Here is a 24,851-nt window from a genome sequence, read left to right on the forward strand (position 1 = left end):
AAGTGTGTGCCACCATGCCCGGCTAGACTTTTTTTTTTTTTTTTTTTTTTTAATACAAGGGAGTGACAGTGGATGCAAGAGAGAGGGGAAGTGAAAGAGAATTGGCACACCAGGGCCTCCAGCCATTGTAATAGAACTCCAGACACGTTTGTCACCTTGTGCACTTGTGTCAACTTGCATATGGTTTATGTGGGACCTGGAGAGTCGAATATGGGTCCTTATGTTTCACAAGCCAGTGCCTTAACCACTAAGCAGTTTCTGCAGCCATAAAATCATTTTTTAAAATATTTTATTTATTTGTAAGCAGAGAGAGAAGGGGAGGGAGAGACAGACTGAATAGGTATACCAGGTCCTCTTGCCACTGCTAATGAACTTCAGAAGCACATACCACTATGTGCATCTGGCTTTTCATGGGTACTAGGAAATTGAATCCAGGCCATCAGACTTTGTAAGCAGGCACCTTGAATGGCTGAGCAATCTCTCCAGTCATAGTTATGTTTTCAAAATCCCGAAGAGCAAAGGACAACGCCTATGCAGGACCACATTACCTTAATTGCTTTCCATCCTCCCCAACCTACTCTCCTGTGGTAACTCCAAAGATATGGCAAAACACCAATATAAATTCTTTCACCTTCACACAAATATGCATCATTTATAGCTTATTAAGTCTCTATGTGTGGAGCACCAAACTCACAGCCAGAGATACAAAGGGGTATATAAAATCAGACAGTGAAGTATGCTGTCTCAGCTTTTAAAGCATTAATTCAAACATTGGGTTGAGTAAGACTTGCCTTCATCATGCCATTAACTTCAGAAACTGCAGAATTTTCAAGCCAGAGGGAACAAAGTCGGAACACCCACATATCATGTTCTTCTCCACTCAGTAAGCAGTTAATGTAATTTTCAACTGCTTTACATAAGAAGCGTTTACGATCCTCTTTCAGTGCTTGGAGTGCACATTCGTCCAGCTCCAGTTCTCGTTGAACTTTTACTGTATATCTTGAATTTGATAATTAAAGTTAAAATATGTGATTTTACAGAAGTATACATGATATATAGCATAGATGAAAAATGAGACATCCATCAAGACAAAAAGCAAAATTCTACAGGGAATAAAATTATTTTTATCATAATTATATAACTCACAAGCCTTCTTTAAAAAACTTAACTATATCAAAATAGGTAAGTCTCCTGTATTTAATTTCAACACCTATTTCTTTTATTTTGAGAGAGAGAGAAAGGAGTAGAGAGAGACAGAGAGACAAAATGGGTGGGACAGGGCCTTCAGCCAATGTAAACAAACTCCAGACACGTGCGCCCCCTTTTGGTGAATGTGGGACATTGTGTATCTGCATCACATTACACAGGACTTCGAGATTCAAAGTTCTTAGACTTTGCAGGCAAGTGCCTTTACTACTAAGTCATCTCTCTAGCCCTCAACACCTATCTCTTGTCCAACTGTGGTAATAACAAAAACCTTTGAAACTAAGAACCTTACTCCACCATTAACTTAGAACAAGGGCATTAGTTTTTCACAAAAGAACTTTAATTCTACTGCAGACTAATTTACATTATCATTAACCACTGTAGGGCCAAGAAAATCTGTAAGTCAAGCCAAGTTTTAGTGTTCAAAACTGTAAGTCAGATAAAAAAAATAAAGCCACACTTTTCACACATTCACTCAGTTAACTGAAGAATATACAATTGTCACTTATAGACACTGAGTTACCTGTTAGTCTGAATTTTATGTTCTCTTAGGAGGCCCACTTCCTCTTTGGCTCTTTTTAAGAGAGCCTGCTTATTTTCAAACTCTGATGATTTCATGTAGTTTTCAATTCTCTGGTATTGAGTATCAGAAAACCGTGCTAATGAGAGAAATGCCTTCATCTGTCCATTTCTGAGCTCATCACTTTCACCATCATAACTTCCAGCAACTTCCACTGCCTTCAAGAACACACAACCCATTTATTTTCTATTCACAAATGCTAAATCATTTAAATAATCATTTAGATCGAAGTAATGCCATGCTAAAAGGTTAACATATATATGTAAAAGCCAAATTATATGAAAGGCATTCTGTTCTTCACAAACAAATTTGACAGTGTAAAACTAACCCTAACATTGCTAACATTTAAATGGAACTGTACAAAAATCAAAACTCCATAATTTCAAGACAGTTACATCATGTTTTTCATGCTACTCTTACTTACTAAAGTAACTAAAAGAAAGGTAAAAGTGGGCTAGAGTAGGGAACTCCGAACCATTTTTCCTTAATCAGCTACTCTATAAAGCAGACAGAGAAACTGTCAGAAGCTGACAGTGGAAAAAGGGAGAAAAGAAAAGACATCCTTGCTATCAAAATATGCTTTATTTTTAGGAATCTGCTTCTTTCTGCCATAAAGATTACAAACAATCCAGCAGAAATAGGCAGAGGAAGGAAACCACACTTTCATTTGATTTTGAGATACACTTGGTCTTTGGAACACAACCAAGTGTATTTATGCTAAACAACAATCTTAAGAATTCCTCCAAAAGGTTCCTGCAAAGGATGAACATAGAGCTACCAACAGACAGTTATTTCCTTATTGGGCATTTATCCTAAATGCTTCATGCATCAAAAGAAAGACATTTGCTCAATCACGTTTATAGCCATTCAATCAACCTAGAAGTCCATCATTGGATGAATGGATAACAAAGTTGTGGTACATTTACACAATGGAACTCTACTCAGCATTAAGAAAAAAGTGATAAAAATGAAATTTGTAAAAATAAAAAAAATGGACAGACTTAGAAGAGATCATATTCAGTGAATTCACGCAATCACAGAAAGACAAATGCTGCATGGTGTCACTAATATGAGGCTCCACTCGAGTGGTCATGCCTGATAGGCAACCCAAGGCCCAGACAATAGGGATTGAAGGGTTTGGGGTCCGGGGAGGGGAAAACAAACACAAAATTAAAATGAGGTGATACCATAGAAACCTTTATCCTTGGAGACAGCCTAAAAAATATAACCCTCAAAAGGAGTAAGGAGGAACACCTGAAAAGTAAGCTCTTGTGAGGCTGGGGTGAAGCCTAAGCATAAAATAATTTTTTGTGTTTTTCTGTCTCTGACCTGTAACTCCCAGTACCAGAGGATTGGTTGATACCCACACTGAGCTGTTGATCAGAGAGAACTGTGAGGTCCCCAAATCAAGACAGCTTTTTGTCAAAGCACTTGATTACATGCCTGAGGTAAAATCCAAGACACTATTGCTGAAGACACCATACGCTGCTGACACAGAGGATGGAGAGAACTGGCTGGAATTCAAAAGAAAGCCAGTCCCCAGCCAGCCAGTCCAGTGTTGTAAAGCGCTACATGACCTACTGGGGGAAAATGGCCAACAACAGTCTGAGCAACCAGAGGTCTAAGCTAACCAGAAACAAACACACTGACACGATGTAAATGCCAGTGCAATAGTGGCACACAGCCTCGGTGGGTAACCAATAGCTTTTTGACTGGCTGAGAGATCCACTTACTGCAAAGGAACCCATATCTGGAATTGGGAACCAGATCAGAATCCTATGGAGACAAAGATTATTTCTCCAGTGTCAAGCTTTCACTGTGTCTTTGGCTAAAAGAGGAGTTACATATATCAAATTCTCCCTATATAAATAGTGTTTATCCCATATAAGCTATGCTGACTTCACTCTCCAGTGATGAATCTGTTCTTCTTTTTCAGAAGGTAGCAAGACCAGAGGAGATAAACTACCCCTGGCACTTCAAACAAGCCACAGCTGAATCCAGAGAGGAATGGACAGAGGAGCAAGAGTGCTACTTCCATGCTGTTCCTGATAATCAGTGCCAAAGTGTAGGAGACAAACCCTGAGGCTACTCAACACCTACCAAGGAGAGATCCAGAGGCTCCTAAGAGCTCATCACTGAAGTAGACTTAAACTTCACCCACCACAGCTCAGGGAATTGTGAAGAGGGAGTGGAAAGACTGTAAGAGCCACAGGTTGAGGCAACATGCCCAGAGGCATTCCCTCCCCCCCAAAATAACTGACTACTGCTCCGATGAGGCATAAGCTACAACCCCATGGGAAATACCTACAACCCTACTGAGGAGCGCCTCCTATAGAATGGGGGTAGAAACAAGGGAAAAGAGGGTACTAACACATGATGTATCCATGTTGTTAATAATAGTAATAAACATTTAAAAAAAGAAAAAATGATAGACTTTTAGAAATAGGGAAAAAAAAAAGAGTTGGTCCAAAAACTTACCTTTTCTAGGTAAGATTTCATGATGACTGCAGGATTTTCCAAGCAAGTTTCTGCTAGCCAGTTGCCACAAATCCTTAGACATTCTGTGTATATAACTTTTAGACTAGGATCATGCTGTATTGAAAAGAAAAATCTTAAAATTTAATCCTTTATCATGATTACATAAAAATGTTCTCCATGGGCTGGAGAGATGGCTCAGTGGTTAAGTACTTGACTATGAAGCCTAAGGACCCCAGTTTGAGGCTCAATTCCCCAGGACCCATGTTAGGCAGATGTACAAGGGGGCACAAGCATCTGGAGTTCATTTGCAGTAGCTGGAGGCCCTGGCGCACCCATTCTCTCTCTCTCTCTCTCTGCCTTTCTCTTTCTGTCTGTTGTTCTCAAATAAATAAAAGTAAACAAAACAAAAATTTGTTCTCCATACAGGGAGAAAAAGCAATTAGAAATGTTTTTCCTTATCTGTTTTCTCCACACAGCTATTTTAATAATTCTAAGCATGTATGCTTATGAAATAATTATCCTAAACTACTTGTTATTACTACTATTGTTGAAACAGCTCACATTTCTTAGTATTTATATATGCCAGGTACTTTCTAACAGTTTTATGTATATTAACGTACTTAATTTTCACAGGAATCCTATGGACTATGCTATTATCCTCAATTTGTAGGTGCGAAAATTGAGGTACAAAGAAAGTCAGTAATTTCAGATAGCTCATACTTCAGGGCACATGTTTAAAACATGTTTAATTTATATTTTTATTTATAATCGTATTTAATATATTATGTTTAAAATATATTAAAACATATTATACTGACATCCAGTGCTATGCTGTAATGAATATTCATGACTTCCCCAAATGCCTGTACAGCTAGGATTATAGCAGAGGTAGCAAAATAAGATTACAATAACTAACAGTTGATATTAAGGAACACATTAGATGCCTTTTTCAAAGTACCTTAATTAACAAATTGTTTTAACTGGCTTTATTTTCTTCTTTTATTCTCTAATACATTTCTTGTCCCATTTTAATCCTTCCTATTTGAAATTCACAGTACATGTTTACTGCCCACTTCTAATTCTTGGCTTTTGTAGAAAATTAAAAGACTTAACACTGAATGAATTAAATGAGTATACCAGAAGACAGATTGACAGAGTAGTAAATACAAAAGTATCCACATTTCTTATTATGTTAAAATTAATTTTTATGATCCCTTCCTTCTTTCACATTATCTTATACATGTAAGCATTAGTAACTTCAAAATCTTAACGAAACTGTTACAAACATATTTTTAAGCACAAAAACATTTTTTTTTAGTAGTAGTAAAATGCTAATCTAGCCAACTAAAAACAAACACATACTTCTGTAGAGCTGGCATCCAACTTCTTGATCATTTGTTTGAGAATACTCAGGGCAAGACTCTGCTCCTTTTTTGCCCAAAATACTTGTGCTTCCTCCAAATGCCACTCAGAGACTCCACAAATGGCTAAATTATATTGCTTAATTTGAAATATTGCCCTTTCTGGGAGCTGAAATGAAAATGACATATAGAAATCAAAACTTTTATTCTTATTACTATTACTACTAAAAAAAATTAAAGCAGACATTACATTTTTATTTATGTCTTTTATTCACTGAGCAATAAAGGTCAAGCAATAAAATGACATGATTTTACATTGTATCTTCTTTACCTGAGTGTTCTTGAAAGTACGGGCCAGAATAGAGAATTCTACAAGGTGTTTAGTGAGAATGTCTTTAAAACATTCTCTTTGAGAGCTCTCCATTTCCTTTTGCACCAGGATCTCCAAAATGACTGTTCGTAGAGCCATGATGGGCTCCTGAAAGCTAAAATCACTGTCCTTAAGTAGCTGGGATTGTTTCTGCCACTTCAAGTATACTTCTGAGAGTTGCCTGTCTGTGACTGACCTGAAAGCCAAATTACAGTTTATGTGAATAAGAAAAAAAAAATCTTCAGGTTCTGGAACTTAAGATATTTTATACTGGGCTGGAGAGACGGCTTCGCAGTTAAGGCATAAGCCTACAAAGCCAAAGGACTCAGGTTCAATTTCCCAGGACCCACATTAGCCAGATGCACAAGAGGCACATGTGTCTAGAATTCATTTGCAGTAGCTGGAGGCCCTGGCGTGCCCATATTCTCTCTCTCTCTCATCAAAACAAAAATAAGTAAAATAATAATAATAATAATCAGAGTGCTTAACGATTAACAGTCACTTGTTCTCAACACTTTGACAAGTTAAAAAAAATCTTATATTAAGGAACTCAGTAAAAAGAGCAGAACTTATAATTAATCCTAAGTATAGATCAAGGCTTAGAAAAATGCAATATATAGCCAGGTATGATGGTCATACCTTTAATCCCATACTAGGGAGGTAGAGATGGGAAGATCACCATGAGTTTGAAGCCAGCCTGAGCTAAAGAAAAGCATAAACAAAACACCATGTAGTTAGACCTCTAAGGTCAGTAGAGAGGCTTCAAATCATCATTTTGAAAGATTTTCCAGGGCTGGAAAGATGGCTTAGCAGTTAAGGTGTTTGCCTGCAAAGCCAAGGGACCTGGGCTTGATTCCCTAGGACCTACATAGATGCACAATGTGGCAAGTGCATCTGGAGTTCATATGCAGTGTCTGGAGGCCCTGGCATGCCCATATTCTCACCACTTCAAATAAATAAAATAAATACATAAAAAGATTTTCCTAAAATATTCTTTGAAATCACAAAAGACAACCATTCTAAATAAAGATTCATCTGAAATGAGAATGCATTCATCAGACCTATCATTAAATGCCCAAACTTCTAGGCCTGTTTAGTAAAGGAGGCCATATCTATAGGAAAATTAATTTCCTATGCAGTCTATGTAGCAGCAGCTGTCAAATCACAATTCAGTGAAGAAAACAGCTAGTATCTGCTAAAAATTTCATCCGCTAACATTATATAGTAAAGGATTAGAAAATACACACTGTATAATTCATTTGAATAATTACTTTGGGGGCTGAAAAGATGGCTTAACAGTTAAGGTGTTTGCCTGTGAAGCCAAAGGACCCAGGTTCAACTTCCCAGGACCTACATAAGCCAGATGCACAAGGGGCACATGCATCTGGAGTTTGTAGTGGCTGGAGGCCCTGAAGTGCCCCTTTTTTCTCTCTCTCTCTGTTTCCAAATAAATAAGTAAATAAAAATTATAAAAAACAACAATAACAAAAAAAATTTTTAAAGAAAATAAGCAATTACTTTGGTTCTTGTATGCAAAAGCAACACTATCTAATCTTTCATGAGTATTATTGAGTGGAATGAAAAAGAAAACAGAAAAGCTAGGCATGGTGGTACACACCTTTAATTCCAGCAGTTGGGAGGCAGAGGTAGGAGGATGCTATGAATTTGAGCCCACCCTGAGACTACATAGTGAATTTCAGGTCAACCTGGACTAGAGTGAGACTCTTCCTTGAAAAAAAAACAAATAATAATAATAGTAATAATAGGGACACTAAAAATGTGATGGTAAGGACTAGGAAATAAAAGTACTTCAGTTGGTTGATAAGAAGGAAGCAATAATGTAAATTTATAGGAACGAAACCTTTTCTTCCTCCCAAAATGAGTCCAGAGTAGTAGAATCCCAAACTTTTCTCTCAGGACACCCCCCCCAATATACTCTTGCTTATTTCTGAAGGCCCCAAAGAACTTTCAACTTTTAATTATATCTGTTGACATTCTACTTCTCAATGAAACAGAAAAATCTAAAACATGCCAAAAAGTTTAAAAATAAATCTCCCCTCACATGCCCCTATCCACATGACACTGTCTTATCTCAGGCTCACAGCAGTGGAACTAGCTAACCATTGGCTAAACCTCTGAAACCATGAGCCAAAATAACCCCTTAACAAAACTACTACTTATATAATGATAAACCATGCCTATCAGCAACAAAGATGCTGCACTTTGGAATTAGAAAGTCCCATGAACCACATACCTTGAGAAAAGTGCCCCGATATTTTCCAGTTCTCCAATTGCCTGCAATCTACTCAGTGCAGGGTACAGTGAATACACAGATTCAAGGCTGCCCTTACACAGCTCTTCAACTTCTTTTACTCTAGTGGTAGAAGATAGAAGACATGGAAAACTAAGAAGAGGTTTTCAGGGAAATAAAAGTTCAGTTCTGTGGTTACAGAGGTCTTTTCATATGCTTGTGTTGTTCTAAACATATGAATACACACAAGCAATAATAAATATGAAAATAGCAGTGGGAAGAAAACTAACCCTGGGATGATACAAACCTAGACTGAAATCCCAGTTCTGATACATATGTCTGTCTAGCCTGGGACCTGTTGCTAAATGTTGCTAATTCTAAGTTTTTTCACTTCCATGGTCATATAAAAGATTATAGAAAACACTTTTGGAAAGAGCCTGACAAAGTACCTTGTACACAATCACCTGATAAGTGGAAAATATTATTTCTGTGATAAATACAGGATTTATTAGGTCACTAGCAAGTATTAAACAAAAATAATTTACATTTGTTTAATCACTATCATTAATTACTCCCTCATGCAAGTATCATCTCACTTGTGCCTCCAATAACCCTATAAATATTGACCATTAGTCACTATTTTATAAATTAATGGTTATATTTGGGAGGGGGCAGGATTTTACTATAACCCAGGCTGATCTGGAACTCACTCTGTAGCCCAGGCTGGCCTTGGCCTCATGATGATCCTCCTATGAGTACTGGGACTAAAGTGTGAATCACTACACATGCCTCAAGTAACTAATGGTAAGAGAGTGGGTATCATATAACAAGTAGACAAGATAGAAGAGTCTGGTTCTCACAATACTTGTATAGGAAGACAATGAAGGTGTATGTATCATCAAAGCTTACTGGGGTACTCAGGGTAAAGAACTGATCTAAGGTCTCAAATTAAAAAAAAAAAAAAAAACAAACCCTTGAAAGACAAGGAATGACAAGAAATCATTTGATCATAGCCACCAAATCTTTATCCTGCCATCAGTATAGTCCTTACACTGAAAGTGTCCTGAAGTCTTGAGAAAACCTGCTATGACATTAAATGCTAAAACATAGTAAACTTGTCTTTTTAGAGTACCTGGCATATTTAAGACTTTCATAAAATGTGGAGAATTCTCTGTCTTTTAGAGACTGCAGCGCATTGTACAATGATTCATGGTAACTGGTTTCTTCTAGTCCGTGGCTGTGAGATAATTTAAAAAAGAAAGAAAGAAAATCCTAAGACAGGATGTACAAATTATAGACAAAACCTGAAACTATAATTGAGATTTCTGATTTAAAAAATACATTTCCAGAAACCTTGGAAATAAATAACAAGAATTTTACAGGCTACTGAAATTCTTCAAACATACAAAAGGAAAATTCGCAACCATTTTGCCTGGTTCTTAATTATGTTGTATTTTCACTAATTTTTTTCAACAAATATCTTTGTGTGTTGGGCATGAGGTACCAGGTTCCAGATGGCAGGTGTGGTGGTTTGATTCAGGCATCCCCCATAAACTTAGGTGTTCTGAATGCTAGGTTCTCAGCTGATGGAGATTTGGGAATTAACACCTCCTGGAGACAGCCTATTGTTGGGGGGTGGGCTTATGGGTGTTATAGCCAGTTTCCCTATGCTAGTGTTTGGCACACTCTCTTGTTGCTATTGTCCACCTTATGTAGGCCACGGGGTGATGTCCACCCTCTGCTCATGCCATCATTTTCCCTTGCCATCGTAGAGCTTCCCCTTGAGCCTGTAAGCAAAAATAAACCTCTTTTTCCCACAAGCTGCTCTTGGTTGGGTGATTTCTACCAGCAATGTGAACCTGACTGCAACAGCAAGAGATCTATGAAAATAGTAGTCAGATCAAGTCATCACTCTTGTGGAGCTTATGTTCTGGTTTAGATGACCCATGTTAGCCAGATGCACAAGGTGGAGTTCGTCTGAATGGCTAGAGGCCCTAGTGCACCCATTCTCTCCCTCCCTCCCTTCTTCCCTTCCTCCCTTTCCCTCTTTTAAATAAATAAATAAAAATAAAAACGCTTGGTAAAGAATCTCCTGTAGTTCAGGGGCTACTTTAGAATGGGTAGTCAAGAGAGGCTTCTCTGAAGATACAATGTTAAATTAGAAAATGAGGACTGGAGAAATGGCTTATCAGTTAAGTACTTGCATGTGAAACCTAAGGACCTCGGTTCAAGGCTCGACTCCCTAGGACCCACATAAGCCAGATGCACAAGATGGCACATGTGTCTAAAGTTCATTTGCAGTGGCAGGAGGTCCTGGCACGCCCATCCTCTATCGATCTGCCTCTTTCTCTCTCTCTCTCTGTCACTCTCAAATAAATAAATAAATAAAAATAAAAACAAAAATGAATGACAAGAAACAATCACCCACATAGTGACTGAGAAAAATACAGAAGGTCTAAGGCCTTTATGCAGGAATACTATGCCTGATCAAAGACATACAGAAGACCTGTATGGCTGGAACAGCAAGCAAGGAGATTAGTGTGCACTGGTGTATAGAGGAAAGCAGGAATCAGCTCATATAATAAAATTATTATTATTATTATTATTTTTGGTTTTTCGAGGTAGGGTCTCACTCTGGTCCAGGCTGACCTGGAATTAACTATGTAGTCTCAGGGTGGCCTCAAACTCACAGTGATCCTCCTACCTCTGCCTCCCAAGTGCTGGGATGAAAGGCATACGCCACCATGCCCAACTAATAAAATTACTTTAAAACATGAGAATAAATCTCTCCTTTTATACAAATTTTATAGTTTGAAATCTGAAAAAGTATTCCAAATAATGACTACATTTGTCTATTAAAAGTTAAATATGATTTAATATTTTAGCATTTATATCAACAAATTATTCTGTATGTATTAAATCTTTTATTAGATTAGGTGTTTAGCATGTCATTCAAAATAAACCAGCATGGTGCCACATGCCTTTCATCCCAGCACTCAGGAAGCAGAGGCAGGAGGATCACACTGAGTGAGTTCAAGACCACCCTGAGACTACACAGTGAATTCTAGTCCAGGTTAGCTTGGACTACAGCAAAACCTTACCTCAAAAACCGAAGAAAAAAAAATTATCTTCTTGCCAAGCGTGGTGGTGGTGCACATCTTTAATCCCAGCAGTGGGGAGGCAGAGGTAGGAGGATCCTCCTAAATTCAAGACCACCCTGAGACTACATAGTGAATTCCAGGTCAACCTGGAGTAGAGTAAGACCCTACCTCAAAAAACCAATAAATAAATAAATAAATAAATAAATAAAAATCATCTTCTGAGATGCAGATTATAAATGTTACCTTACTGGATAACTTCATTTAACAATAAATTTTAATTAATCTGGTTGTTTATCTCCAACCAATAAAAGTGTTATGGGGAGGGGAGCTGGAAAGATGGCTTAGCAGTTAAGCCATTTGCCTGCAAAGCCAAAGGACCCAGGTTCGATTCCCCAGGACTCATGTAAGCCAGATACACAAGGGACACATGATTCTGGAGTACATTTGCAGTAGCTACAGGCCCTGGCATGCCCAATTTCTCTCTGTCTCTCTTCTCTCTCTCTAATTGCAAATTTTTTTAAAAATTGGGCTGGAGAGATGGCTTAGTGGTTAAGTCCTTGCCTGTGAAGCCTAAGGACCCCGGTTCAAGGCTCAATTCCCCAGGACCCACATTAGTCAGATGCACAAGGGGGCACAAGCGTCTAGAGTTCATTTGCAGTGGCTGGAGGCCCTGGCTCTCTCACTCTCTCTGTCTCTTTCTTTCTCTGTCACTCTCAAATAAATAAATAAAAATAGAGATAAATTATTAAAACAAAAAAAAGTGTTATGGACTAAGTGTTGATAACACAAAGTAAAAAAGTTATCTATGCCCTTTTTTTTGATTCCTCATTCCAACATACAGAATATTCTTAGAGAAAAACAACTTTTTTTTTTCTTCTTTCTTCTTTTTTTGGGGGGGTGAGGGAGAACAGCTTTTTCTGTTTTCACAAATGTTTGGGGCAGGGAATAATGCTTCCCCATTGGAAAAAGAGAATGAAATATAGACTTCATTTTGATACCTTATTACTATCTTAGATACTTAGGTGTATGTTCAATTCATATTTTTAATAAAAGCACAACTCCTATCGATTTACAGAATTAAATAAAAGCAGTCATTTAGAACTAGCAAAGCCCTCCACTTTTCTTCTCAATGCAGGATCTTACTCTAGTGCAGGGTGACATGGAACTCACAGTGATCCTTCTACCTCTATCTCCCAAGTGCTACAATTAAAGGTGTATGTCACCACGCCTGGCTGTCATTTTTCTTTTTGTAGTCAAATTTGTTCTTACTTTACAGAGCTGCCATGGTCCCACTGCATATTCCGCCATGCTGCTTGGTAATAAAGCTCCTGTAGTTCAGCACACCACTCATTATTTTCATGATCCAGTCCTTTTAAATAGGTGGAGAGAATATGGCAAAGGCCCAAATTCTGCAATGCCTGAACAAGAGTTATTAAAAAATATATAATCAAATATCTCAACACAAAACTAGAGGAAAAAAATACAAAATTTAAAAAAACCTAATTAACAGTATAACTTAAAATCCCAAAGTGCTCTTTGGTATGTTTTCCCAAAACAGCAAAAAACTCAGAGATCTACTATTTAATGAAAATTCCTAAAGGATAATAACCAGTAATAGAAATGGCAGCTTTGCCAGATGTGGTGGCGCACACCTTTAATCACAGCACTCAGGAGGCAGAGGTAGGAGGATCACTGAGAGTTCAAGGCCACCCTGAGACTACACAGTGAATTCCAGGTCAGCCTGGGCAAGAGTGAGACCCTACCTCAAAAACCATAAAAAGAAAAAACAAAAACCAAAAAAAGAAATGACAGCTTTTCAGATCAATTCTAACACAAATTATGAGGAATAGCATGCAAGCCTTTCCATGTGAATAAGTACTACAACACCCAATACACAATATGCACTCAAGAAATGTCTTCTACTATGAGCTAACAAAAACTATCACCAACCCTACATTATCTTATATACCTAGTCTATAGTCATTTTCTGTGCATTCCTAAGGGTTGAGCCCAATGCCTGGAGATAACTTCTAGTCTTCTCTATCAAGCTTATTAGTCTACATAAACACCTCACTGACAAAATGAAACGGTATCAGCACCTAATACTGATGACAACTATATAAAGCAATGGTTAAAAATGTACCTGAATTATTCCTGCCTGGCGGGTTGATGAACAGATTGCTGTTTCAAGGTCATAGGTCACTAAGGCTTTCCCCCACATTGCCTCATGTTCATATGTATGTATTCTAGAAGAAAAGGTTATAAACATAATTTTTGCCTATACATGACTCTTTTATAAACAGAAATACGATCTAGAAAAATATAATTTACCTAGTCAGGGGTTGCAACATTTTCCCTCCACCACAGCCATACAGACTATCTGGCTCTCCTATACTTCTATAGATTTCTAAAAGAAGATCCTGAAAAAGAAATACAAAAAGGTAAGGAAAGAAAAAAAAAAATCACTACATAAATTTAGTAAACTTTAAATTTTATTGTTATGAACAACAATGTTTGAAATTGTAGAGTTCTGAAATGAATAGACTATAATTCAGCAGCACAGCATATTAAAAATCAAGGTTTCTGTCACATGTAAGACAAATAGTTTTATGTTAGTAAAAATTTAAAATTTCTATTACACATAAAATCAATTGCTATAAAGATTAAACTAGAAACACTGGATTCAAGAGGTGTTTTCTCTTTCAAAACAGATTTGTCAAGGGTTCTATTAGAGCTTAGCTGTTTTGGCTCAACAAAGGCCAAAATCTGCTCTATTATATGTACAGTAACTGTCTCATTTCTGGCATCTCAAGCTTATAACAAAATTAACTCTTAAGACATATTCCCTACTTTAGGGTACAACCCCTTACTCAAACAATGGTCCTCATTTGAGAGAAATAATTTCAAGTTCTGTGGTTCTGTTTCCAATGTTCCTTGGCTAACTGGTACCCACACAGGTATTCTGGACTAATCAAAGATGTTTTCAAACACAGGTGCCAAGACTTTATACTATCTTACTTGTCTTTTTGCTGACAATTTCTAGGTTAAGTTAATTGGTTTAGATCTGCATTGTTTTCAAAATCGGTAACAGTTTGTACCTACATTTATCGCTATTAGATATTTAAAGGGTAAGATGTGCCTACTTTCTATGCTTCAGATATGGCCTATGCTGCCATAGGACAACTAATTTTAAAAAGGATGGACCAAATGACTTTAAGCTTTGTGCTATTGTTTAACTAGATCTATTTAAGTAATCCAATGTGCTATGTAGGTACATATATCCAGGTTGGTGTAACTTCCTAAGTGTATTAATTAACAACCATTGTAGAAGCCAAAGCCAATTGGAATCATTGGAGCTAAAAAGGCCAATATTTTGGCCTGTGCTCCCAGGTCATGAGGCCACTGGTGATGATGGGATACTTCTACACTGGCCCCCTGGTAAGTCACCTGTCTTCCTGAGCAGGGAGGATACAAAGACTCAGAAACAAAATTGCTGTACAATCTGAAAACAGGAGAATCACAACTGGGAAAAAAGCAGACCTCCTGGCTTCCCAAAGAAGGGACAACTACTTAGCCAGCACGGCTCTGAATCATGCTAACACACAACACCAGTATCAGAGAAGCTACAGGGCTACTGCTAGGTCCCTCAAATCTCCTCTGGATAGCCATTAGTGACCTCAAAAATAAATCCTTGGGGCTGGAGAGATGGCTTAGCAGTTAAGCGCTTGCCTGTGAAGCCTAAGGACCCCGGTTCGAGGCTCGATTCCCCAGGACCCACGTTAGCCAGATGCACAAGGGAGCGCATGCATCTGGAGTTCGTTTGCAGTGGCTGAAGGCCCCGGCGCGCCCATTCTCTCTATCTCTGCCTCTTTCTCTCTGTCTGTCTCTCTAAAATAAATAAAATAACAACAACAAAAATTTAAAAAAAAAAAAAATCCTTGATTAAATTTTGTCAATCTCCTTGGTTTTAAACACTGAGAGATAAATGTATAACCAAAGATTAAAGGATACCTCAAATATATGAATGGCCTATTAAGTAACACAAGAGCTTTCCAAGAGGAAAAACAAACAAGCCCTTAAAACATGTTGTCCCCATCTCTAATAATTCTAATTCTATAATAAGAAAAAATAACCACACATGTCAAAAGGGTTATTTTCAAATCTAAAATATATATGGATGATTCTGACCAAGAGACACTCAATTCAGAAGACTTCCTTATACTGGGAACAATGGTGAATATCATCTAACTAGTGCCAGGACATCCTTAAACCAGAGATGAAAAATATTTGTACAGCCTTGAATGGCATCCAGTGACTCTATGATACCAACCTTTGGCCTGGCTAGCTCCAAGACAAATTTAAACAGGTACACTCTGGAAGGCTATTATACAAAATATGGTATATTCACCATTATCAAAGTTAAATGTTATGTATATGCTCCTGATAACTCTGCTAACATCTCATCTGTTTTACAAGCCATACAGAAATAGATGCAGACCATGTCAAACATTACTGTACCATCTGATGAACAGTTCTGGAACAATACCTAAGCCAGCTCATGCTCAGATGGTCCTGAGACAATCCAACTCCATCTACCTGGATTCCCCCAAATGCTCCCCAAGGCCTAGAAGTCCACAAGAATGATAACCCTAAAGGTTTGCTGTGTGCTCATTTCTCAGTAACTCCTTACTTTTATTCTTTCTCCCCAACATTCTCTTCCAAGACTATCTTCCTGAACTCTATCAACACACTTTTGGGGTCCTTTAGAGTAGTTCCCCACTCTGGGAGAGACTCTTTAACTGCCACAACTTTGTGCCCCATTCAGCAGGAAATAGTTCATGATCTGACATCATTGCCCCTTGTCTTTTGTCAGCAGCTAGAGTGTCTTCTCATGAGGGGTACAGTTAGGGTGACTGGACCCCTGAAGGTAAAAAGGGGAGGAAAGTTTTCACTTGCTAGAAATCAAAGACAATCTGACTTTTTATCTCTTACCTAGCTCCCTAGACCCATTTCTCCATGAACAACCAGGACTACTCCTGGAAGGGAGGGATTTCATAGGAATTAAACATTGTGATTGGTCAAGTTCAGCCTCGGGAACTTGGTATCAGGGCTAACCTCTTCCTGAGACAGTCCCTAGCCCTAACAACCAGTTGTCTTTCTGGTTCACCTGAGCTGGAAGACAGCCCACCACTATAAGTTCATAAATACCTTTGCAAAGGGAAGGCAGGCTGGCTCTCTGACCACTTGGGAACTTCCAGGGTGAGTTTTTCCCTTGGCTGGACTTGGGCTGGCACCCAGCTGGGAGGCACCCCTAGCCCTTACTCTCCACATGGGCTCCTTTATCCACTCCCCACATGGCAAGAGCTCCTTGAACTTTCTTTTTTCTTTCAATGCTTTTTTTTTTTTTCAAGCCCTCCACATGTGATTATTTTAGCCATATGGGTGCCTTTCCTTGGTTCTGGACTTCCCCCCAATAAACATTTTAATTAAAGACATTAAGGTTTCTGAGAAAGCACCAATAAATAAAAAGCACAGAAAGGAGGATTAGCCTGAGATAAAGGGAAAAAGTATTTCTCTAGCAAGAAAATATTATTACAGGAAGGTTGGAGAAATGGCTTAGCAGTTAAGGCGCTTGCCTGCCAAACCGAAGGACCGAGGTTCAATTCCCCAAGACCCACATAAAGCCAGATGCACAAGGTGGCACATGTTTCTGGAATTCATTTGCGATGGTTAAAATACCTGGCACACGAATTCTCTTTTCATCTCTTCTCTCTCTCAAATAAACAAAAAAGTTTTTAAAAGATTACGACAGGAGTAGTGTGGGAAGAATTCAAAGTCTGACAGTGCAATATGGTGGTATTTTCTATCTATGCCAATTTTTTTCTTCAAGAAGCAAGCTGAGAACAAAGGCAGAGAAGTGAAGATGATGTTTGAGCAGAGGAGAGAACTCAAACTATCATTGTGGAGGAATGAGTTTCACCAAAGAAATTCAAGAATGCCAAACAGTAGATATTAAGAAGTGTATGGATGGAAAAAAAAATGTATGGATGAGCTACATTACTCCTTATGTGACATCAATCAATGAACACACACACACCAACCATAAGTGCTATACAGAAAATGGAAGAGGGTACAGTAGGGGAAAATACATGATACAGATTTACCCTGTAAGAGGGATAAGTGGTTGTATTTCCATTTTTAATATAAGGAATGCAACATTAAAATGGGTAATTTGGCAGGATTAAATAATTAAATGCAGGGTCAGGACTGGAACTTAATTTTCTTTACTTGAAGACTATAACTAAGTATGTATGAAGCTCAGTTCCATAAGTAAATCTCAGTTTTAAAATCAAGTAGCAGCATAACAAAAGAATGATTCAACATTTAACATAAATATTATTACAACAATAGAGATTATAATATTTACCTGTAAGCTTATTCCAGTTTCTTCTTTACTTTTTTCACTCAGACTAGAAATAGTTGTACCTTGGCTTTCTTCTTCAAATGCAGGGCTTCTGTTCATTGTAAAAGAAATTCTTTTAATAAGAACATACTACTTAGAAGCTTACAAATATATCTATTCTATAACAGAAAAAAAGATTAAGGATGGAAATAAAACCACGAACTATTTATATTTTTACACAGACTAACATTGAGACCTAGCATGTTGAAGAAATTTGAGAGTGCTAATTCTATGTATGAAAATCACATATCAGTAACAATGTTGTGTAAATGGGAAGGTTATATACCAAAATATGCTCATTTATAGAGACAAGCCTGTAAAAATACAACAGATGTTTTTCAATTCTATTCCTAAATTTTCTATCAATGGTTCTACCTTAAGTTCAACTAAATAATACAGATAAAGATCACAATGAGACACAATTTAGCACCTGATATAGTGACAAAAATTAAGAAAACTGGTCAAAGTAAATGAGTGAGATCCACTTAAGCCCAGGATTAAAACTCAGATTGCATTCCTTAAGACCTTACCTTTAAGCCATGTAATCTATACATACAAATAGTAGTTTGGTAAGTGACTTTAATCTAAAACCAGGAACATCTCTATAACAACCCAACATATAAAACACATAATTAGGTGGGCGTGGTGGCACATGCCTTTAAGCCCAGCACTTGGGAGGCAGGGGTAAGAGGATCACCGAAAGTTCGAGGCCACCCTGAGACTACATAGTGAATTCCAGGTCAGCCTGGGCTAGAGTTGAGACCCTACCTCAACCCTCCCCCCAAAAAACCAAATAATTATATAAAAACTGTCATATATGATGGTGCCTCTACTGCTATCTACAAACTTATTCCATTTTTCTTTATTGAATGTAAGACTTCCCACTGATCAACTTTATTACCAACTACATTTTTATAACTATACAAATGGAAAGATGTCTCAGTGGTTAAAGATGCTTCCTTACAAAGTATATAACCTTACGAAACAATTTAACAGCAACTTACAAAGTTGAAATTTTGTATACCCTGAAACCTAATAATTCTACAATTAAGGAACATATCATTTTAGAACAGGTAAATAAGCTGTGGCATCTTCTCTCAGCCCATTATATGACAGAGATAAATTAATTAAAACACAGTATAGATAGGTATAAGAGAAGTAAATGGCTAAATAAAAATGTCTTATATCTCTCAACATTAAAGAGCCATAAACTGTGTTTAAAATTCATAGTTACAAGGCAAAAAGGGATTTAAAAGAATGATAAACACAATCTAAGAACAACCTTTGTATTGAGTGATAGAGGGTGGCTGACAACATTCTAAATTGCCCTACAATCATCATGCACAGATAACACATATATTTTATTTGCATATTGTGTAAAATATGCTTGATTTTAGAGTAGAAATTTGGGAGTGGAGAAGACAGTATTCATGAGTATCACTTTTTTTAAGTCTTAAAGCTGCAATTTGTCTAAGCAATAAATATTTAACAAAGTTGCCAGAACTGCTGCCAGGCAATGCCTTAGGAGTTAGGAATATTAAAATGACTTAGGTTGTAAACTAACACCTGCTCTTTAAATCCTGTTTTTAGGAGTTCTGAAGAAACTTCTTTCTAAACCAGACTATGGACACTAACGTTGAAATGTTATACTTTCTCAGGAGCAAATTAGCAAAATTAGATATTCATCTAGAATAACTATCACAAATAACTGTTACTAAACAATTAGAATAGGTAATTTAAGAGAGTAATTTTTTTAACCTGATAAAACAGGTAAATTGTTCATCTGCATTTTGCTTACAAAGAAACCTTTTTGGCCACTTTGTGCTTATTCAGGTTGGCTCACCTAACAGAGCCAGTATGAAAACTAGCATTCCTTAATCGCCCTACATGTCTTCTGTCAGTCTGCCCTCCCCTACTCTTCCAATTCCTGGAGGTGGGGGAGAGACACTGTAAAAGAAAACAAACTATCTGTCACGTACTCACTCCTGATATCAACTGAAATTATAATATAGGCAACCTGTTTTAAGACAAGTACTTTTGCACAAGTTTGCTCCATCCCATGTAATTATTGACTTTAACATTAAAGATGATTTTACTAATAGGAGTTAAAGTATTCACTCATAATTAATAAGAAATAGTACTGCATGGAACCAAGATACTAAACATCATTGCAATTGTAATTATTTCTATCAAATATGTAGGCCCTGACTGAAAGTGCTGTGACTCTGTAATAGACAGTCATTAATTTCTTACTCAGGACATGCCTAAGGACAACATATTTGTCTCCATGAGTTTACAGTGATCATGACATACTGATAACATAATGTACAGTGTCGACACAATTTACTTTATAACTGTTGTCAATAGAAAAGCAGAGATTAAATATCAAACCAGGAATGAAAAAATTGGCACAAATCTACTTAGTTAAATCTGGTTTCTGAGTTTCCAGTCTAAAAGACATATATTTCCAACTTAATGATAAAGTAAAAGTCATTAGCAGAAAATGATAAATATGTCAACATAATACATATTTCCTTTTATTTATTTATTTTTTTGTTTGAGGTAAGGTCTCACTCTAGCCGAGGCTGACCTGGAATTCACTATGTAGTCTCAGGGTGACCTCAAACTCATGGTGATCCACTTACCTCTGCCTCCCGAGTGCTGGGATTAAAGGTGCGCACCAACACGCCCAGCTCTATTTGTTTCTTTTTTTTTTTTGACAATGAAAGACAGAGAGAAAGAGGCAGATAGAGAGAGAGAGAGGGAGAATGGGTGCACCAGGGCCTCCAGCCACTGCAAAGGAACTCCAGACACGTGCGCCCCCTTGTGCATCTGGCTAACATAGGTCCTGGGGAACTGAGCTTCGAACCAGAGTCCTTAGGCTTCACAGGCAAGCGCTTAACCACTAAGCCATCTCTCCAGCACTCTATTTTTTTCTTAATGTGAGAGAGGCATGAGAGCAAGGCTAAAGGTAAACATGAACACAAGACTATTTTAAATGAACACACATTTGTGATATGAAAATGTACTTTTCTTGGCTATTTTTCATCATGATGTAGGACTATATTTACTGGCTTCTGTTCTGGCTCTTCCAGAGGAAAACAAGCTAAAGTAGCTACAAATGCAGGCAGACAATAGAGAAATGAAACAGTCACAAAGAAATCAGTCACATTACAGTCAAAGGTCAAATGGATTATACTAAGTGAGATAACCCAGGCCCAGAAAGCCAAACATCACTGTTCACTCTCATATGTGGATCCTAGCTACAAATGATTGTATTTCTATGTGAGTAGGAATAAAACTCCGTAGCAGAGACCAATAAGCTAGAAAGGAGATACAAAGGGAATAAAAATGGGGGGAGGGGCAACAGTTTAATAGGATGGTATTGTATATATGTAAGTAGAAGAACAGATTAATAAGGGTGAAAAAGCCTAAGTGAGGTCAAGGGAAGGGATTGAGAGTAAAGGAAAGGTGGAGGGAGGCCTAATCAAAATCTAAGAGGATATAAATAAATCATATGGAAACCTACATTTTTTGGACAATGGAACACTCAGAAGCCATAGATAGTTACTAGAAAAATTTCAGTGCCAGGGATGGGATACCTTCCAGTGAGTTGTTGGCCAGGGAAGTCACTGAGAACCCCAAAACATTACAGGTCATTGCCAAGGCCCTTGGTTTCCCACCAGGAATAGATGGTAAGTCCCTAGTACTGAAGACTCCACATACTTGGGCTGCAAGGTCACTGAGAAATCCTGCTGAACTGAGCTGAAAACCTCCTCCATATACAGCAGCTGACAGAAAGCTGGGAAGAGCCACACTGCATGCAGTTCAATGGGAGAGAGAGAAATCACCAGTGACGATAATCAACAGTGGACACTGCAAGCCTTGTATTTGTCCAGCCAGGTTAAAGGAGCCAATGGGTACAATAGTGGCACATCTGTGATGAGGGAAACCAATGCCCTCTAATTTGACTAGAGGCCCACTCTTTGGGAGGGAATACATCCCTGATACTGAAAACTTATAATAGGGGTAGTCATGAGCCCTAGGGGTGTAACATCTGCTGCTGTCTGGCTAAATATATATACTATGCTTATCAAACTGCCCAGTGAGCACTTCTCTTAATGTTCATAGCCTTATATTAATGCTACTCTCACTTTTGGTTAGAGAACCTTCTCTTTTCAGATGGCAGTGACCTTGGATGACTCAGAAGGCACCGTGGTGCTGAGAAGAAGTGACAGAGGAGTGCTCAGCACTGCAATATCTCTATCACACCTTCCAAGGCTCAGGGCCCATTGCAGAAGAGGTGGTGAAAAGATCATAAGAGCCAAAGAAAGGTAGGACTCCTTACGAGGTGCTCCTCCAGACACAAAATGGCCTGCATATCCATGACCTCACAGTGCCTGATACTACCTTCACAAGACCATCATAATAGGAGGAAAAGATGATGACATCAAAATACAAAAGAAAGTCGGGCGGGGTGGCACACGCCTTTAATCCCTGCACTCAGGAGGCAGAGGTAGGATTGCCATGAGTTCGAGGCCACCCTGAGACTCCATAGCAAATTCCAGGTCAGCCTGGGCTAGAGTGAGACCTTACCTTGAAAAACCAAAAGAAAAACCAAAAAAATACAATAAAAAAGAGACTAATTGAGAGAGGGAGGGGATGTGAAGGAGGATGGAGTTTCAAAGGGGAAAGTGGGGGGGAGAGGGGAGGGAATTACTATGGGATATTGTTTACAATCATGGAAGTTGTTAATAATAATAATAAAATAAAAATGGATCTGGAAAGTGGAGAATTTAGTGGAAAATCTAATATAAGTAAAATTAGGGATTCAGTCAGGCATCTGAAAATAGCTATTGATCATGTAACTTCCTCATGCTGGCAAAAAAGGGAAATACAGAGAAAATGAAGTATGGTCTATGTCATACAAGAGCTTGCTATCTAATTTTTATAATATATAATATGCATTGCTAAGTTTTAGAGAAAAATACTTCTTTCTAAAATTTTTTTAAATTTTTTATTATTGTTTTGCTTTAATACAGAAATTTGCTGCCTAAAATATTTCTCAGGTGTGGAAATGGGAGCAAAACAAATCTTTCCTATACACCTACTGAAACAATGTTAACACCAACTTAAAAACCAAAACCTTCAAAACTCCATGACCTTTTCTCTTGATCATCCATGCTTTTCTTGTCTGCATAGATTTCTGCGTAGAGTAATGCAGTAAAGTGAGCAGCACAAGACTGAGCAACCTTTGCAACCTCCAGGTAATTCAAATCCAGCCAGAAAGCATCATCAAAAATAGTCCCTGAAGAAGGCCTAAAAAAAAATTAGACATGATATCCTGTCATCATTTGTAAATACCAGTATCAAAGGAAAAGCACAATGGTATAGAAAACAATGGTATTATCTGCTAAACAGAAAATTAACTAAATTGAAAACCTCAATTCCCCAATGCAAAGATATAAGCATTCTAAGACAGTGTGGTTAAGCCCAGTTTTTTTAGTCTTCTTGGATCTCTCAAGCCCCTCAAAGAATTTGATGAACCACACCATATAAAAATGTGCTTCCAGAAAGGAAAGGAGGAGGATACTTAATAGGTTGATATTGTATATATGTAAATACAATGATTGTAATGGGGAGGTAATATGATAGAGAATGGAATTTCAAAGGGGAAAGTGTGGGGGTGGGGAGGGAGGGAATTACCATGGGATATTTTTTTATAATCATGGAAAATGTTAATAAAAATTTTAAAATTAAAAAAAAAAATTTTAAAAAAAATGTGCTTCCTAGCTGCCCTCCACCAAACCCATGCATCATTGGTCAAGAATAGCAATACACACACACACCTTTTAGCACAATTTAATGAAAAAAAAAAATATGTGTGTGTGTGTATGTGCATGTGTGTGTGTGTATGTGTATGTATGTGTGTGTGTGTATATATACACACACACATACATACACATACGCACACACATATATATTTTTTTCATTGGTTTTTCGAGGTAGGGTTTCACACTAGTCCAGGCTGACCTGCAATTCACTATGTAGTCTAAGGGTGGCCTTGAACTCAAGGCGATTCTCCTACCTCTGTCTCCCGAGTGCTGGGATTAAGGATTGAGCCACCACATCCAGCTCGAAAATATTATTTCTAAAACACAAATACATGTCTTTTTTTTCTACTGTAAGTATTTTCTCCTAAGTTTATTATCTAGACTGAATTAATTAATTAAACATTTCCACAAAATAAAGTAGGGATATAGAGCTTGTTCGGTGGTTAAGCCCAAGGAGGCTGAGACCATCCAAATTCAAATCTCTAGAATTCTTTTTTTTCTTTTTGGTTTTGCAAGGTAGGGTCTTGCTCTAGCCGAGGTTAACCTGGAATTCATTTTGTAGTCTCAGAATGGCTTAAACTGATGTCTATCCTCCTACCTTGGCCTCCCAAGTGCTGGGATTAAAGGCATGTACCACCATGTCTGGCTTAGAACCTACTTTAAACAGCTGGAAGTGGGTGTGCTCACCTGTAATCCCAGTGCTCAGGGAAGCAGAGACCAGGAATTATAGTTATTTCTAAGAACTAACAGCAAAGAAAATAGTTAAAAGAGTAAGAACATAACTAACAAGTAAGCTAGGGAAAACCCCTTTCCTTTCCCAGAGCTTCACTGGTGAAATAATGCCAAAGCCCCCAAGACTCTGCAACAATGGCACTCCTGCTGGTGTGGCTGGGACTAGAATTGCCTTCTGACAATGACTGATTGAAGTGCTATTCCACATGTGAATTATCACAAGGAAACATAAGCATCACACCACCAAAATCTAGCACTCAGCAGTGGTTTCCCATTAAATAATAAGATTAAAAATCAGCCAGGGGCTAGAGAGATGGCTTAGCAGTTAAGGCATTTGCCTGCAAAGCCAAAGAATCCCAGTTAGATTCTCCAGGACCCACGTAAGCCAGATACACAAGGGAGCACATGCATATGGAGTTTGTTTGCAGTGGCTGGAGGCCCTGACACGCCCCTTTTCTCTCTCTCTCCCTCCCCC

The 24,851-nt window shown here is 37.9% G+C and overlaps 1 protein-coding gene across 4 annotated transcripts in view; it reads right to left on the reverse strand.

Annotated features, from left to right (window-relative positions):
- The window catches only part of Atm (ATM serine/threonine kinase), a 157,982-nt gene that overhangs the window by 37,647 nt on the left and 95,484 nt on the right, over positions 1 to 24,851 (reverse strand). For all 4 annotated transcript variants that reach the window (XM_045145281.1, XM_004652950.2, XM_045145279.1 and 1 more), the window contains 12 exons: positions 22,974 to 23,129; positions 17,775 to 17,862; positions 13,679 to 13,767; positions 13,491 to 13,593; positions 12,617 to 12,765; positions 9,379 to 9,483; positions 8,250 to 8,369; positions 5,957 to 6,191; positions 5,627 to 5,794; positions 4,265 to 4,378; positions 1,730 to 1,944; positions 792 to 999 (listed from right to left, as the gene is read on the reverse strand). In XM_045145281.1, coding sequence (XP_045001216.1) covers positions 792 to 999; positions 1,730 to 1,944; positions 4,265 to 4,378; positions 5,627 to 5,794; positions 5,957 to 6,191; positions 8,250 to 8,369; positions 9,379 to 9,483; positions 12,617 to 12,765; positions 13,491 to 13,593; positions 13,679 to 13,767; positions 17,775 to 17,862; positions 22,974 to 23,129 — 1,750 coding nt within the window. The remainder of the gene's footprint in view (positions 1 to 791; positions 1,000 to 1,729; positions 1,945 to 4,264; positions 4,379 to 5,626; positions 5,795 to 5,956; positions 6,192 to 8,249; positions 8,370 to 9,378; positions 9,484 to 12,616; positions 12,766 to 13,490; positions 13,594 to 13,678; positions 13,768 to 17,774; positions 17,863 to 22,973; positions 23,130 to 24,851) is intronic.

Source organism: Jaculus jaculus, chromosome 3 (assembly GCF_020740685.1).
Source record: "Jaculus jaculus isolate mJacJac1 chromosome 3, mJacJac1.mat.Y.cur, whole genome shotgun sequence".
NCBI classification, from domain to species: Eukaryota; Metazoa; Chordata; class Mammalia; order Rodentia; family Dipodidae; genus Jaculus; species Jaculus jaculus.